Below are 18333 nucleotides of genomic sequence, written 5' to 3' on the forward strand. Positions count from 1 at the left end.
ATAGAAGCAAGGTACCTAGTGATTGCGTACACACAAACACAATCTTGGTGTAATTAACCACTTTCTTTATGCCTAAAGATTTGTACAGCTAATCATTTGTCATCTGTTTACAAGTGCCAGGTAATATAATCTTTCAAGCATAAAAAGGCTTTTTTGAAAGACTAGCAGTCTTGTCATTGTCATATGCACATAGATAAAGGAAAACTTGTTTGGGGAATATCTTCCTTCAGCAAAGTACTTAGTTGATGAGGAAACCAAAGATTGCTTTTTTTTCTCTGTGTGTGTGTGTTTGTTTTTCAAAATAATATCTCTTCTACCAATGCACAGTATGTCTTAAGAAGGGAAGACTGCTTTTGGGAGTAGAAGAACGTGCAGAAATTCTTATACTGTAAAGCTTTAGAGTGGTCCTTGTTTTGTACAAGTGATTATTTAAGCCAAAAAGTTTTCTTGAATTTCTGATAGCAAAAAGTTTTTTGTAAGCAAAAGACTTAGTGCTCTAATAAAGTGTAATGGACTAAAGCTCTTCTTTCTTTCTGCTTTCAGAAAAAAAGAAAGGCTGTCGGATTCTATCCTCTAAATTTAGTGAGGACTAGTTACATACTAGATGACTTCAACCACTTAAATGAAAATAATCTATTTCTAAGTCATTGTGCATTTCAAGGGTTTTAAACTCACATAATTTCTCAGCTCTTTGCCAGGAAGTTTAGCTGAATTTCATACTGTTTTTCAATCCTAAATTTTTCTCCCATAGGCAGCAGCACTTTTCTAGCTGTTTTATGCCATCATGCCTTTGTCTTTTTCCTTTTTAAATTGTCAGCCTCTCTTCATTTTCACTTTGAACTCCTTAAGTATCACTATTTTCTTCTCCCTTCAATTTCTGATCCATCTTCTTAATTACTAGGTTGTAGTATAATTTGTACTGGACTGACTTAGAATCACGAAACCTGATTTAGTTCCTAGCTCTGCTGCTTACTAGTTGTGTAATCAAGGGCAAGTCCCTTTACATCTCAGCCTGACTTTCTCATTTATGAAATGAGGGCATTTTACTAGATGCTTTAAAGCCCTTTCCAGCTGTAACATTCTATGAATCTGTGATTCCCTCCTGGAATCAAGGAGGATTATCTACTCTAATAAAAAGCTGCTTTCATGAAATATTTTTTAGAGTAGAACAGGAGTGATGCTGCTTACTCTGACTTGAGCCAGATTTATTTCCTCTCTAGCAGGAGTAATGCTATAAGAAATCCTCATAAGGAGAAGAAATATTCAGCTTCTAAAACAGTGTCAGTAAACATAAAGAATCTTGAGTAGATTGAGAACCATCCATTGTCCTCCAGAACACCAGGTCTGAATGCTAGTATTACAGTACACCAGAGTATCAGAATCAGTTGAGAGGTGTGCCACAACTAATTTGTAACTAGTTTGTGACTCACTTACCTTTCTAATGTATTCAAGGTCATCTCTCTAATTATAGTACTCTTACTCACATTCTGATGGACTTTCTTTAGTGAAAAATGTGGAGTTAGAACAAGGCTGCAAGTGAACATCAGCTGTTACATGTGAGAGGACAAAAAACAGGCTGCAGACCGGTGCTCTAGAAAACTTAAAATACATGATTGCTGCCTCTGCTTTAGCAGTGGTCTTTCTACTGCCAGTGGTGTCAGGCTGGTCTCCCGAATAGCCAGGTTCTCTGTCAACTCGAATGGTTGAGATGTCCTCCCAGGTATTGCTAGCTTTCCTAAATAACTAAAAAACTTGCCTAAAAAACTAGTCAGGAATTTATTTAACTGTGAATAGCCTATCCCTGGTCTTAAAAAATAGTAAATTTAATAAATTCTAATCTTAGGAGTTGGAATTCCTGAAATTTTTCAGTATTGCATATGTAGAGCATATAGCAAATGCTCTACCATAAACTGGATTAGTGGCTCATCCGTGTTTCTTCCCATCAGTGTAATGTCTACCTGCCACCAATTTAATCAAAAATGTTGCAAAAGCAAGGCAAACTAAAATGTTGAGAGAAATATTGTCCCAATTACCACTTCATATCAGTAGGGATACATAAATTCTCTTAATTTGTTTGTGCCCCTCTTAGACTGATTCTGTAAGTATACCTGGAAGAAGAAATAACATTGTGCTTATACTCCAAGTCTTCCTGCCACAGAGTCTATGCCTGACCCGTTGGCTGCCTGTCACTCAGTAGCCTCTAAAGTGCTTTCCCTAGATGTAAGTTAATCTGTAGGATAGGAAATACCAGAAACCCAGCCCAGTGTGCCATTCCCTCTAATGTGCCATCTTAGAATGCTTTAAATGTGTACTTTCTCTGTAAGGTAACTATCATGTTTAAAAACAGTTGCCTTCACATTGCGCATTGGCAGGTTGTAAAAGAAACATTAAGATGTTAAGCAACTTAGACTCTATTATCCATTTTCCTAAGAAAAGGGAGAGATGATAAAAGTCTTTAGTTACTGAAAAGGTTGTCATATAAAACAAAGATTAGATTCACTCTTTTTATTCCAGCGGACAGGGGTCATATCAGTGGGGAGGAAGTTACAGGGAGATGCAGTACACGCTTGCCAATAATTCTATATAAGCTAACACTCTAATAATTAGATTTGTCTGACATTTGGAATAATCAGCCTTTCATGGAAGAAGTATATATAGAAGCTGAATAATCATCTGTTAATAGCATTGAAGAAATTTCTGCATTGAAATCAAATATGGGCAAGATGACTTTTAGCTGTCTTTCAATTTTATCATTGGAAATCTTCAGAAGTAAGACAGGCTTAAAACTTTGTCTTTCAGAACTCTTTATATACGGTAAGTGTGGAACACTTAAAAAGATTTTTTTTTTTAACTAAAAGATTATGTTCTTTGATTGACAAAAGGAGCCTGTTTTCTGTTAATGGCTGAAAACATGAAACTCTGGACTTATTCTTCTGAGAAAATCTATAAGGTTCCTAACCCAAATGGTATGACCATAATAAAAACTTTTAAAGCCTGTAATGTATTATAACCTTCCCTTTTACTCTTTAATTTTTATTCCTGTTTCTTTGAATCAGTGGGACTCCATTTGGAATGGGGTTGGAATTGTGATGTTCAAGTTTATACCCAGTATTTTACCTGAGTGTGTTATGGCATCTTCTTATTATTTTAATATCCACAGAAATGCCAAGAGGGTAATGGAGTATCCGAGGTAAACTGGCTGTCATTTTATGCTACAGCCTCCATTTCTTACTTTGCTTCTTGATGCAGATTACTGAAGTAATTGTGAAACAGTTGGACCTTAGAAAGTTGAGCTAAGATTTTTAGGCAACCTGTAAGTAATGTTTCATTTTTCTCTTACGTGGTCTCTTTCCCAGTTCACTGTGGCAGATGTTTTTCCCTCTTTCTTCTTCTAATTTAAAACTTTTTTGTTTGTAGTACAATCTAAGCCAACATCAGTTAGCCTTAATTTTCTTCCTTCCTTCCCCCCTTCCCCCCTTCCTCCCCCCCTTCCTCCCTTCCTCCTCATTTGTTGACAAAAATAACATGTTCTGAATTGAGATATGTTACAAGCTTCTCTTAACAAAACAACACCTGAAAGCCCACAAATCATCTGGAGGTTTTGTGGGTAGTAAGGGGTAGGGGTGTGTGTGTGTGCGTGCATGCATGGGTGAGGAGGAATATTTGGACCTGCTCCTTCAAGGTTGTGTGTTGAGTGTTTCTTAGCAATCCTAATAATCTCCACCAATAGGTGGGGTGAAAGTGAATAAAAAGCTTGATTTGAGCCTGTTTTCAAATGTAAGGAGTAGACTGATCTTTTGTCAACTCTGTCTTTAAAGAGAAATTGATCATCAGGGGGTCAAGTGCTCTTGGAATATCTTTTGGCTACTTAAAGTGGCCTCTTGATCCACTGAGAGACTACTTCTACCCTCTACTTCCCCCTGTTCTCCCTTTTTACCCCTATCAGAGGATGTCAGTCTGAGCAGCCCTGATACTAGATGTACCTAAAGAGAGTTATATAAGCCAAGTTGTTGTGTTCAGTGTGGCTATTTCCTAGTGTCTTATTTATATTTTCTCACACATGAGAATGTATATTTTATAAAGCATGTGTTTGTCTACTTGTTTGTCTACTGTAATGTGTCTTCAATAAAGCTAAAATACATTATGATTTTCTGGTCTTCTCTTGCCTAAAGGACAGGAATGAAATGGTTCATTTTTAAGTTTGTGATCCTTTTGAGAGGGTCTCCAAATAGCTGTGCAAGTTAAAATGGGAAAGAGTGGGCTTGCCTGGTGGTGCAGTGTTTGGGAGTCCACCTGCCAATGCAGGGGACGCGGGTTCATGCCCCGGTCCGGGAAGATCCCACATGCCGTGGAGCGGCTGGGCCCGTGAGCCATGGCTGCTGAGCCTGTGCATCTGGAGCCTGTGCTCCGCAATGGGAGAGGCCACAACAGTGAGAGGCCCGCGTACCGCAAAAAAAAAAAAAAAAAAAAAAGAGTGAGAGTTGCCCTTCTCTAGTTCCTGCCGTGTTTAAGAGTCACACAGCCTCGAGCCTGCCACTGGTGCACCCTGCACTGTGAACTGCTCCAGGAAGGCACTGTGCACTCTCTTCTTTCTCCTTCGTGCTACCCACCAGGGTGCTGTACACTTGGCAGGATGAAAACAAACACACCTAACGGTTTGTTAGAAAACAGTGCTTTCTGCACCGAGAAGAATTTGAAGGCAGTGTTTCTAATCTGGTAAATCTTTAACAAGATACTTGAAGAATGTCAGTATTCTGGTCAGCTTCCTCACTGTACCATGTTAGGGGCTATTTCCTTTGAGTCTGTCAGCTCTTTGAAAGCTGAGCTGACAATACTGATCCCATCGTCACCTGTGCTGCACTTTATTCTTTATGAGGCACATCCCACAGACATTATTTTATTTTTGACTCTCACAGCACTCATAAGATGTAGATTGGGCAGAGGATTTTAATCTCCACTTTTTGTAGTTAACAAAAGTGGCTCAGATTATCACCTACACAATGTCAAAAAGCTCTTAAAGCCCGAATTTGAATGCAGAATTTCTGACTCATATTCAGGATTTTCCCCACTGTGATACCTTCCAGTTCTGAACAGAGTATTATGTCTCCAGTCTTTATAAACATAGGAATAAAAGCCTCTGGACATTGATCACTTTCATTATGGTGAAAGTCTGGACTGGAATGTATACTGGAAGTTGATTTTTACTTTATTCCTGACTATCGTTTTCTTACTAGGTGGAGTGAAGAAAAATGCCATGGTTTTTCATATTTTTTGTTTTGAAGTGAGATGTACTAGGGCCCAAGTAGTAGGGTCCTGCTGAGTTGTGAAAGATATTTATTCACACTCAGGTATTTAGAAGCTTGTAACCTAGTGCTGAAGTTGTCTGTGCTGCAGGGCCAGTTACCATGGACCAGTACTTTTGTAAAATATAATAAGAATGAATTTCTAGAAAAATAAAGGACACGAAATAAAAGTGTAAAGTTTTTATTATAGATTTAACATATAAAAGTATTCTGTCAAACTGCTGTTAAAGTTTCTAAGTGCTTATTCTGTGCTTTGTCATGAACTGTAGCAAAGAGTTGGCAGATAGGCAAGATCTGCAGACCATTTTTGGAGTAGCACTGCTGCAACCATGTAGTAACACGGTTATGTGTCATGATGGGGGTTGGTCTTGCTCATTTCTGGAGGTTCCCTTTAAACTTGCTGGTTTGCAGTGGTTGAAACGGAGAACTAGGCTTCTGTCTAGAGTCTTCCCTGACTAGAAGTAACAATTACAACACCTTTCAGCTCAGCTACCTCCCCCTGCTCTAAAGCTCCTCACTTGTGTGGTAGAGTCCTTTGTAGATGCTGCTTGTGTTCCAGTCCTGTTGTCTTTCTTGCCAGTGCTTTCAGGATGGGCTGCCTGTGACTTTTGTTGTAGGGGAAATTCTGTCATGAGATAGGCTAAGGAAAGCAGAAGTACAGGGGTGGTCATACTGGGAAGGAGATGGTCTGATGCTCTGGGGGTCTGATGTGGACTTGTGTAATCAAGGCTCTGTTGGGGATGTTCCATCTGCCACCTCTGCTGCTTTGTTCAGCCAATCAAGAAATCTTGAAACCTCTAGGACCAAGTTTGGTCACTTTGTTTATTTAGTTCACAGGCCATCATCAAGGCCAGTTGCCAGAGCTCTTTGACAAAAAGAGACAAGTAGGAAGCATTAATCACAATTATTGCTAGGAACAAATAATGCAAAATTAGCAAATATATTCTGCCTACCCCTTCCAGGTATTGTTAAGCACTTTACATACTCAGCACTTTATCTTCACAATAGTGGTTTGAGGGAGGTAGTCTTATTCCCATTTTACAGATGTTGAAACAAGCAACTTGGCCAAAATCACATAATTAGCAGGCAACAGAACCAGGAGTTGAAATTATGCTTTATGATTCCAAAGCACAGGTTCTTTCCCCATGTCAAAGAAAGGAAAAAATGTGAGCTTTCATCAAGACCCTACTTTGTCATTTAGTCTTTGTTATGGGCTGAACTCCGTGCCCTTCAAATTCCAGGCCCCTCAAATCGAAGCCCTGATCTCTGGTACCTCAGAATGCGACTGTATAAGATCATTAAAGGTAATTAAATTAAAATGAGGTCTTTAGGGTAGGCCCTAATCTAATATGACCAGTGTCATCATAAGAAGAAGGAAATTTGGGCAGCAAACCTGCATGTGCACAGAAGAAAGACCATGTGCGAGAAGGACACAGCAAGAAAGCAGCCATCTGCAGGCAAATGAGAGGCCTCAGAAGAAATCAGAGCTGCTGACACATTGACTTTGGACTTCCAGACTTCAGAACTGTGAAAAAATAAGTTTCTGTCATTTAGGCCATGCAGTCTGTGGTATTTTGTTACAGTAGCCTGAGCAAACTAAATACAGCCTTACAATAACCCAGACAGGTTGGCAGAATTTTCTTATAACTCAGGCTAAATGAGTTGCTTACAGTCACATGATCTGAAGCCCATGGTCTTCTGCTGAGCTGCTGCTGCTTCTCTCACCCCAGTCAATGATTTGTATACTGAAATGCACTGTAGAGAAACTGGAAATGAAACTGACGAACACGCTGGCATGCTGGCAGTTCTGAAGCACCACACATCCCCAGCCACACAAGTGTTCAAACAAAAGGGACTGCAGCACTGCACGATGCTTTGCCAGAACACAAAAAACTGACACGTGTTTACAGCATAAATGATTGTAAGTTGAGTGCATCTGGGAACAAAGAAGCAAAGGATTTGGAGCATTCAAGAGTAAGTGCTTTTAAGCTTCTATTTTATTCTTCTCTCCCAAGGAGAAACTGGCTTTTTAAATCAACAAGTACAACCCCATATGTGGAATGAGTGGCTGCTCTTGAGTCATATGCCAGATCAAATAGTTTAATTGTGTGTCCCCTTAAATGTTCCATCAAAGCCTATGTGAATTCCTCTCTCTCAAAAACAATAGGCATCCACCAGAGGGCTGACAGCAGAAGCAAGAAGAACTACAATCCTGCAGCCGTGGAACAAAAACCACATTCACAGAAAGATAGACAAGATGAAAAGGCAGAGGACTCTGTACCAGATCAAGGAACAAGATAAAACCCCAGAAAAACAACTAAATGAAGTGGAGATAGGCAACCTTCCAGAAAAAGAATTCAGAATAATGATAGTAAACATGATCCAGGACCTCGGAAAAAGAATGGAGGCAAAGATCGAGAAGATGCAAGAAATGTTTAACAAAGACCTAGAAGAATTAAAGAACAAACAGAGATGAACAATACAATAACTGAAATGAAAAATACACTAGAAGGAAACAATAGCAGAATAACTGAGGCAGAAGAATGGATAAGTGACCTGGAAGACAGAATGGAGGAATTCACTGCTGTGGAACAGAATAAAGGAAAAAGAATGAAAAGAAATGAAGACACACTAAGAGAACTCCGGGACAACGTTAAACGCAGCCACATTCGCATTATAGGGGTCTCAGAAGGAGAAGAGAGAGAGAAAGGACCCGAGAAAATATTTGAGGAGATTATAGTTGAAAACTTCCCTAACATGGGAAAGGAACTAGCCACCCAAGTCCAGGAAGCACAGAGAGTCCCATAAAGGATAAACCCAAGGAGAAACACGCCGAGACACATAATAATCAAACTGACAAAAATTAAAGACAAAGAAAAATTATTGAAAGCAGCAAAGGAAAAATGACATATTACACACAAGGGAACCCCCATAAGGTTAACAGCTGATTTCTCAGCAGAAACTCTACAAGTCAGAAGGCAGTGGCATGATATACTTAAAGTGATGAAAGGGAAGAACCTACAACCAAGATTACTCTACCCAGCAAGGATCTCATTCAGATTTGATGGAGAAACCAAGAGCTTAACAGACAAGCAAAAGCTAAGAAAATTCAGCACCACCGAAGCAGCTCTACAACAAATGCTAAAGGAACTTCTCTAACTACGAAACACAAGAAAAGGACCTAAAAAACCAAACCCAAAACAATTAAGAAAATGGTCATAGGAACATACATATCGATAATTACCTTAAACGTGAATGGATTAAATGCTCCAACCAAAAGACACAGGCTTGCTGAATGGATACAAAAACAAGACCCATATATATGCTGTCTACGAGAGACCCACTTCAGACCTAGGGACACATACAGACTGAAAGTGAGGGGATGGAAAAAGATACCCCATGCAAATGGAAGTCGAAAGCTGGAGTAGCAATACTCATATCATATAAAATAGACTTTAAAATAAAGAATGTTACAAAAGACAAGGAAGGACACTACATAATTTTCAAGGCATCAATCCAAGAAGAAGATATAACAATTATAAATATACATGCACCCAACATAGGAGCACCTCAATACATAAGGCAACTACTAACAGTAATAAAAGAGGAAATCAACAGTAACACAATAATAGTGGTGGACTTTAACACCTCACTTACACCAATGGACAGATCATCCAAACAGGAAATTAAGGAAACAGAAGCTTTAAATGACACAATAGACCAGATAGATTTAATTGATACTCAGAGGACATTCCATCCAAAAAGAGCAGATTACACATTCTTCTCAAGTGGGCACAGAACATTCTCTAGGATCACATCTTGGGTCACAAATCAAGGCTCAGTAAATTTAAGAAAATTGAAATCATATCAAGCATCTTTTCTGACCACAACGCTATGAGATTAGAAATCAATTACAGGGAAAAAAACGTAAAAAACACAAACACATGGCGGCTAAACAATACGTTACTAAATAACCAAGAGGTCACTGAAGAAATCAAAGAGGAAATCGAAAAATACCTAGGGACAAATGACAATGAAAACACGACGGTCCAAAACCTAAGGGATGCAGCAAAAGCAGTTCTAAGCGGGAAGTTTATAGCAATACAAGCTTACCTCAAGAAACAAGCAAAATCTCAAACAATCTAATGTTACACCTCAGGGAACTAGAGAAAGAAGAACAAGCAAAACCCAAAGTTAGCAGAAGAAAGAAGTCATAAAGATCAGAGCAGAAATAAATGAAATAGAGACAAAACAATAGCAAAGATTAAAAAAAACTAAAAGCTGGTTCTTTGAGAAGATAAACAAAATTGATAAACCATTAGCCAGACTCATCAAGAAAAAGAGGAAGAGGATTCAAATCAATAAAATTGGAAATGAAAAAAGTTACAACAGACACTGCAGAAATACAAACATCCTAAGAGAGTACTACAAGCAACTCTATGCCTATAAAATGGACAACCTAGAAGAAATGGATAAATCCTTAGAAAAGTGTAACCTTCCAAGACTGAACCAGGAAGAAATAGAAAATATGAACAGACCAATCACAAGTAATGAAATCGAAACGGTGATTAAAAATCTTGCAACAGGGGCTTCCCGGGTGGCGCAGTGGTTGAGAGTCCGCCTGCCGATGCAGGGGACACGGGTTCGTGCCCCGGTCTGGGAAGATCCCACGTGCCGCGGAGCGGCTGTGCCGGTGAGTCATGGCCACTGAGCCTGCGTGTCCGGAGCCTGTGCTCCGCAATGGGAGAGGCCACAACAGTGAGAGGCCTGCGTACCGTAAAAAAAAAAAAAAAATTTTTTTTTAAATTAAAAAAAATCTTGCAACAAACAAAAGTCCAGGACCAGATGGCTTCACAGGTGAATTCGATCAAATATTTAGAGAAGAGCTAACACCCATCCTTCTCAAGTTCTTCCAAAAAATTGCAGAGGGGCTTCCCTGGTGGCGCAGTGGTTGAGAGTCCGCCTGCCGATGCAGGGGACACGGGTTCGTGCCCTGGTCTGGGAAGATCCCATGTGCTGCGGAGCGGCTAGGCCCGTGAGCCATGGCTGCTGAGCCTGTGCGTCCGGAGCCTGTGCTCAGCAACGGGAGAGGCCACAACAGTGAGAGGCCCGCGTACTGCCAAAAAAAAAAAAAAAATTGCAGAGGAAGGAAGACTCCCAAAGTCATTCTCTGAGGCCACCATCACCCTGATACCAAAACCAGACAAAGATACTACAAAAAAAGAAAATTACAGAACAATATCACTGATGAATATAGATGCAAAAATCCTCAACAAAATACTAGCAAACAGAATCCAACAACACATTAAAATGATCAAAGTGAGATTTATCCCAGAGATGCAAGGATTCCTCAGTATATGCAAATCAATCAATGTGATACACCATATTAACAAATTGAAGAATGAAAACCATATGACCATCTCAATAGATGCAGAAAAAGCTTTTGACAAAATTCAACACCCATTTATGATAAAAACTCCAGAAAGTGTGCATAGAGGGAACCTACCTCAACATAATAAAGGCCATATATGACAAACCCACAGCAAACATCATTCTCAATGGTGAAAAACTGAAAGCATTTCCTCTAAGATCAGGAACAAGACAAGGATGTCCACTCTCACCACTCATATTCAACATAATTTTGGAAGTCCTAGCCATGGCAATGAGAGAAGAAAAAGAAATAAAAGGAATACAAATTGGAAAAGAAGAAGTAAAACTGTCACTGTTTGCAGATGACATGACAGTATACATAGAGAATCCTAAAGATGCCACCAGAAAACTACTAGAGCTAATCAACGAATTTGGTAAAGTTGCAGGATACAAAATTAATGCACAGAAATCTCTTGCATTCCTATACACTAATGATGAAAAATCTGAAAGAGAAATTAAGGAAACACTCCTATTTACCATTGCAACAAAAGAATAAAATACCTAGGAATAAACCTACCTAGGGAGACAAAAGACCTGTATGCAGAAAACTATAAGACACTGATGAAAGAAATTAAAAATGATATCAACAGATGGGGAGATATACCATGTTCTTGGATTGGAAGAATCAATATTGTGAAAATGACTATACTACCCAAAGCAATCTATGGATTCAATGCAATCCCTATCAAATTACCAGTGGCATTTTTTACAGAACTAGAACAAAAAAATCTTAAAATTTGTATGGAGACACAAAAGACCCCGAATAGCCAAAGCAGTCTTGAGGGAAAAAAGCGGAGCTGGAGGAATCAGACTCCCTGACTTCAGACTATACTACAAAGCTACAGTAATCAAGACAATATGGTACTGGCACAAAAACAGAAATATAGATCAACGGAATAGGATAGAAAACCCAGAGATAAACCCACACACCTATGGTCAGCTAATCTATGACAAAGGAAGCAAGGATATACAGTGGAGAAAAGACAGTCTCTTCAATAAGTGGTGCTTGGAAAACTGGACAGCTACATGTAAAAGAATGAAATTAGAACACTCCCTAACACCATACACAAAAATAAACTCAAAATGGATTAGAAACCTAAATGTAAGACCAGACACTATAAAACTCTTAGAGGAAAATATAGGAAGAACACTCTTTGACATAAATCACAGCAAGATATTTTTTGATCCACCTCCTAGAGTAATGGAAATAAAAACAAAAATAAACAAATGGGACCTAATGAAACTTCAAAGCTGTTGCAAAGCAAAGGAAACCATAAACGAGACGAAAAGACAGCCCTCAGAATGGGAGAAAGTATTTGCAAACGAATCAATGGACAAAGGATTAATCTCCAAAATATATAAATAGTCATGCAGCTCAATATTAAAGAAACAAACAACCCAATCCAAAAATAGGCAGAAGACCTAAATAGACATTTCTCCAAAGAAGACATACAGATGGCCAAGAAGCACATGAAAAGCTGCTCAACATCACTAATTATTTGAGAAATGCAAATCAAAACTGCAGTGAGGTATCACCTCACACCAGTTAGAATGGGCATCATATGAAAATCTACAAACAACAAATGCTGGAGAGGCTGTGGAGAAAAGGGAAACCTCTTGCACTGTTGGTGGGAATGTAAATTGATAGAGCTACTATGGAGAACAGTATGGAGGTTCCTTTAAAAACTAAAATTAGAATTACCATACGATCCAGCAATCCCACTACTGGGCATATACCCAGAGAAAACCATAATTCAAAAAGACACATGCACCCCAATGTTTATTGCAGCACTATTTACAATAGCCAGGTCATGGAAGCAACCTAAATGCCCATCAGCAGACGAATGGATAAAGAAGATGTAGTACATATATACAATGGAATATTACTCAGCCATAAAAAGGAATGAAATTGGGTCTTTTGTAGAGACGTGGATGGAGCTAGAGACTGTCATACTGAATTAAGTTAGGCCGAAAGAGAAAGACAAATATCATATATTAACGCATATATGTGGAACCTAGAAAAATGGTACAGATGAACCGGTTTGTAGGGCAGAAATTGAGACATATATGTAGAGAACAAACTTATGGACACCAAGGGGGGAAAGTGGTGGGGGTTGGGGGTGGTGGTGTGATCAATTTGGAGATTGGGATTGACATGCATACACTGATGTATATAAAATGGATAACTAATAAGAACCTGCTGTATAAAAAAATAAATATAAATATAATAAAAAATACAAAAAACAAAAACCAAAACAATATGCATGTGGTTAAGGTCAGCAGTGATAGAGGGTAGCTTGAATTATTTATTCTTCTCAGCAAGTTCCAGAGACAGGTGCACGAGTATATGTTCCATGCCACAAATAGCTAGTGCAGAGAAGAAATACAGTTATCATCAAACTGGATTACTGCTGCTTCCACGGCCCTGTTCTTTATACAGATAACCTGGGTCTGGTTCAGGGACCACACCAATGAGCTCTTACTGAAAAAAGAACTTAAGATTCAAGTGTATAAATGTTCATTGCAGCTCTATTTACAATAACCAGGACATGGAAGCAACCTAAGTGTCCATCGACAGATGAATGGATAAAGAAGATGTGGCACATATGTACAATGGAATATTACTCAGCTGTAAAAAGAAACGAAATTGAGTTATTTGTAGTGAGGTGGATGGACCTAGAGTCTGTCATACAGAGTTACGTAAGTCCGAAAGAGAAAAACAAAAATCTGTATGCTAACATACATATATATGGAATCTAAAAAAAAAAAGGGTTCTGAAGAACCTAGTGACAGGACAGGAATAAAGACACAGATGTAGAGAATGGACGTGAGGACACGGGGAGGGGGAAGGGTAAGCTGGGATGAAGTGAGAGAGTGGCATGGACATATATACACTACCAAATGTAAAATAGATAGGTAGTGGGAAGCAGCCGAATAGCACAGGGAAATCCGCTCAGTGCTTTGTGACCACCTCGGGGGTTGGGATAGGGAGGGTGGGAGGGAGGCGCAAGAGGGAGGGGATATGGGGATATATATTTATACATATAGCTGATTTCACTTTGTTATACACCAGAAACTGACACAACTTGTAAAGCAATTATACTCCAATAAAGATGTTAAAAAAGATTCAGGTGTATAATGTTGAGAACTTTTGACTTTTAGAGAAGCACAAAATCACAATAAGTTCCAGATTTTGGGGAAAAGCAATGCATCATGTTGGCAGGAGTTTGGCATCCTGGGCCCCACTTCTCCAGAGCACCAGTTTTCTCTGACACCTTAGTCACCTGTCTTACCTCTGAGTATGTACCATTTCCTGAAGGCCCTTTGAGCTGGAAAGACTTTAATACCCAGGGAGGCAAGTAGTTTGAAAACTACCTCCTCGTCTTCCCCTGATGAATGTCTTGGTGTTTCTTCCTTTGGGTAGTCTTAATTTAGAGAAGGCCCTAAGAACTGGCTGGGTATATTTCTTCCCCCCAGGAAAGGGATTCTATGCAGAGAAATTCCAATTTACAGAGATAACTGGTTCATTTTCCCCAGAAGTCCTTTCTTGTGTCTAATTCAAGTTCTAGCATATGTAAGATCTGTTAGTGAAATGGTTACTGGGGGTAGTGAAAGAATTTAAGAATGGCATAGAATTTCTTCTGTAGCTCTTGAAGGCTTTTAGAATACCTTTGGTTTAAAAAGCAAGCCTGTTTTCTTTCTGTCCCCACTAAACCTCCGGTCCTGAATGTTTTCTTCCATATTGATCATCCTACTCTTCCCCCACCCATCCAGTAAGAGAGTTTGGGCAGAAGAAACAAGAAACTAAACTCCTAAGTCCTGCATCTACCATCCATGGTGGAAATGCCCTCTTTCAAGCTCGGCCGTGTCTGTGGTTTTCTGCAGAGACAGATGACTAGTATATGAGGATTCCCTATGAACAGCCAAAATTTGAGTTTCCCTGGGCCCTGCATTTACTATGTGGTTTTTAAGTCACTGATTTGGACTTTGATGTAGAACAGAGCTGTTCCAATCCTACCTTCACCTCTTACAAGTTGTAAAAGCTTAAGCCAGTTCCTTGTACCTTGTTCTCCTTTTCTGTAAAGTGGAAAGAATCATGCATACCTTATACGGTTATTGGGAGGAGCTAATGCATTTAAAGTTCTAAGCATGGTGCCCAGCACAGCTCAACAAACTTTCACTATTGGCTATTGTTATGGGCACTCAGAAAGGAGCCCTCCCCTCCGCTCCTGTCCCGTCCCGTCCCGTCCCCTCCCTTCCCCTCTTCTCCATTCTATTCCCCTCCCCTTCCCATCCCATCCCATCCCATCCCATCTGGAACAGCTCAAGATGGGGAATGTCAGCAGTTTCCCCAGAGTCATTTCAGGGGTATCCCTGGAGATTTGGGTTCCTAGCTAGATTTTATTTAGAAACAAGATACAATCTCCTGGGGCTTCCCTGGTGGCACAGTGGTTGAGAATCTGCCTGCTCATGCAGGGGACATGGGTTCGACCCCTGGTCTGGGAAGATCCCACATGCCGCGGAGCAACTAGGCCCGTGAGCCACAACTACTGAGCCTGCGCGTCTGGAGCCTGTGCTCCGCAACAAGAGAGGCCGCGATAGTGAGAGGCCTGCGCACCGCGATGAAGAGTGGCCCCCGCTTGCCACAACTAGAGAAAGCCCTGACACAGAAACGAAGACCCAAGACAACCAAAAAAATAAAGAAATAAACAAATGTGGGGTTTAAAAAAAAAGAAAAGAATTTTAAAAAATTAGGAAAAACTGAAATCATAGTATTAAAAAAAAAAGATACAATCTCCTGAAACTGATTAAATGAAAAGTGCCTTCAGCTAGGAACCAGTTGGACTGGGATTCTGATCAGCTCTGCCACTCAGAGCTGTGATCTTGGGAAGTCACTTAACTGCTGGGTCTTGATATCATCTGCCAAGAGCATTTGGACTGTCATCAGATGCTCTCAGAGGTCCCTTCCAGCTCTGAAATACTGTAATTTTTCTGGGTGAAGAGACCATCCTCACCACTGTCCCTATTGTGCCTTTGTTTCTTCCAATTTTTGTTTAGTTGTTCTTCTTCTCTCTCCAGGAGGAAACTCACTTTATCAGAGAATAATAATTACAGCACTTGCATGGGATTTTTTAGGGGACAAAGAGCCTGTCTAGCTTAAATGAAAGGAATGAAGTGGGAAACAAAATCAAAAGAAGTCTTTTTGTTTAATTGAGAAACATTGAGCCTCCCAGAAAGTGTATTGTGTGAACTGACCTCCAGTGAGCATTATTTCCGAATGAGGGTCATCCTTGGTCTACAAATTCCACCTTAAAGTGTAGTCCTAATGACTGTGTAAGAATTCTTGCAACAATCTGTGGCAAACTGAATTGCTTTTCAGAATGTTCTCTTCAGTACTTAATACATTCACTTCATGCCAAGAGAGATGGTGACCTTGGGAAAACTGGAAGCAGAGCATTTGAATTCAAATCTTGGCTACTTCACTTACAGGAAAATTACTCACCTTCATTTAGCCTCCACTTCTTTCTCTGCAAGGCAGCAATGATAATAATACTCATCTCAGGATCTCACATCGAGATTGCTCTGAACACCAAGTGGAATTGTTTCTACCGGGGAGAAGCAAATTTCAGTTTTAGTAAATCTAACTTATTTGAGAGTATAGGTGAAGGAAATGACAACCTCACTTCCTCTGGGCTCTTTGGCCAGTCAGTGGACTGCAGTTTATCCATGAGAAACAGCTGTAGCTTTTTAATGGATTCTAGTTTTCCCCAGGCTCCTCAGGGTTTACCCTGAGTTTGAATTGTCCTTGGTGTGAAGAGGGGCCAGCAGCTGCTTGCAGGCAAAGACGTGTTGTCGCCCCTGTGGGTATTCCATGGATACTGCACATAGTGCCATCTTTAAGCAGCATAAACTAGGACGCTTTGATGGACAATGAGAGCTTGAATATTTTATGTATCTTGTTTTCCAATTATACTTGACTTCAGTAAGCTCAGTAGTAGGAAACTAAATTGCAGGTCTGGCAAAAGATTGAAGAGAAAAACCTAAAGTAAGAGGGTTTAAAAAAAAACTCCTTGCTCAGTTTGAGAGCTTTGGCTTACTTTTCTTGATACTTTTCTGCTACCATCTGGCTTGAATTTTCTTCAGGCAAAAATAACTCTGTACTGATTTTGAAGTATTGGCTTATCTTTGATGCCTTTGTAGACTCACCCAGCTACTTCTGAATAAATGGGCCACGATAAATGTGTGTTCACGCTCAGTGTAGGGTAGCTGATTCCAGAAATGTAAGCAGAATCAGCAAAGTCTCCCCAAGAGGAGGACTTATCCACTGAAAAACCATTTTCCCAAGCTAGCCAGAGAGTCTGAACTTCGGGGTAGGAGAGGAGGAGCAGGTGGTTGGGGTCCGGGCTGCAGGGCAAACTGGAGGGTTTTCTTGGCGTGTTTGCTCTTCGGGTCTAGAATTTACAGTATGTGAGAAACAGTGACATTCTCACACTGGTCCCTAGCCATGGAGGAAACCCTGTCCGGTGAGAAGCTGAGACATTTCAGCTCCTGACTCAGCAGACGACAGGGGGCCTGATGAAGGGACTGATGGGCTCCTCTTACTGGTCCTCTGCCGTTTTCTTGCCTTTTAGTCCTTTTAACATCTCTTTTCCGCGTTTCCCCCTGCCAAGGCAAATTTTGAAACGTACCTACAAGTCGTTTGAGCTAGAGCTGGCCTCTAGGTGGCACTTCAGCACAGAGAATGGCAGGGGCTGGCGTCACCTCGGGCCAACATTTCTCAGGGATATTCATTATATAAGGCGATTCATGAGAATCGGGCTCCTCGGGTTGCACAATAGAGGGGAGACCTGGCCTTTGTCACGTTCAGGATACAACCCTGAAGAGATCACGGGTGGCAGGGGTCCGCAAAAGCGCCTAGCTCCCAGCAGCATCACACAGGTTTAGGTTCCTGCCACGCAGAGCCCAGAGTAGCTTGGCCTGGGCAGCAAGGTTTGGGCTTGGCCGGCTGGGAGAGTGAGCCCAGGGCTTCAGGCTTTGTGCCCTCACATCCAGGAGGCCTTGCCCAGGCTCCCAGACCCAGACGGAGCACTTAGCTTGGTCAGCTGACTGCCCAAGTTCTCCAGACATGGCAGACAGTTCCTGGGTTATGGCCCTCCCCTCCTCCCAGCATACCTCATTCTCACCCTCTGCTGTTTACAAAGCACTTTCCCCTGTGTGATCTCATTTGCTGCTCACAGACTCCCAGGGAGGAGGGAGAGGGTGGGGTGGGGCCCTCCCTTGGTTTCCGGAGCCTTGAGAGGACACAGGGCATCATAAAGACCCTTTTCCCTGTCTGTCTCTACCAGCAAATAGTGAGTTCCGTGGGGGCAGCTACTGAATTCAACTTAGTGGTTTCAGGGTTTAGCAGTGGTGCTTGGCACAGAGAGACGCTCAGAATTGTTTAATGAATGAAAAAACGTCTACAGATGAAGAAAGCAAATCAAGGGACAGTAGGTGGTAGAGTCTAGTCTAGAGGTTAGGGCTTCAGGCTTCTAGGACCAGTGACATTGCTGCACTAGGTACTAATTACATCATATTTTTTTTCCAGTCAAAAATATGG

General features: G+C 40.7%; 1 protein-coding gene across 1 annotated transcript in view; it reads left to right on the forward strand.

The window, feature by feature from the left end:
* Window positions 1–18333, forward strand: part of LRIG2 (leucine rich repeats and immunoglobulin like domains 2) — a gene marked incomplete at its 3' end in the record, with an annotated part of 111500 nt that overhangs the window by 62489 nt on the left and 30678 nt on the right. The window contains exon 18 of the mRNA XM_079721580.1: window positions 6545–6607. Within this exon, the coding sequence (XP_079577706.1) occupies window positions 6545–6607 (63 nt within the window). The remainder of the gene's footprint in view (window positions 1–6544; window positions 6608–18333) is intronic.

Source organism: Hyperoodon ampullatus (genome assembly GCF_949752795.1).
Source record: "Hyperoodon ampullatus genome assembly, chromosome: 2".
NCBI classification, from domain to species: domain Eukaryota; kingdom Metazoa; phylum Chordata; class Mammalia; order Artiodactyla; family Ziphiidae; genus Hyperoodon; species Hyperoodon ampullatus.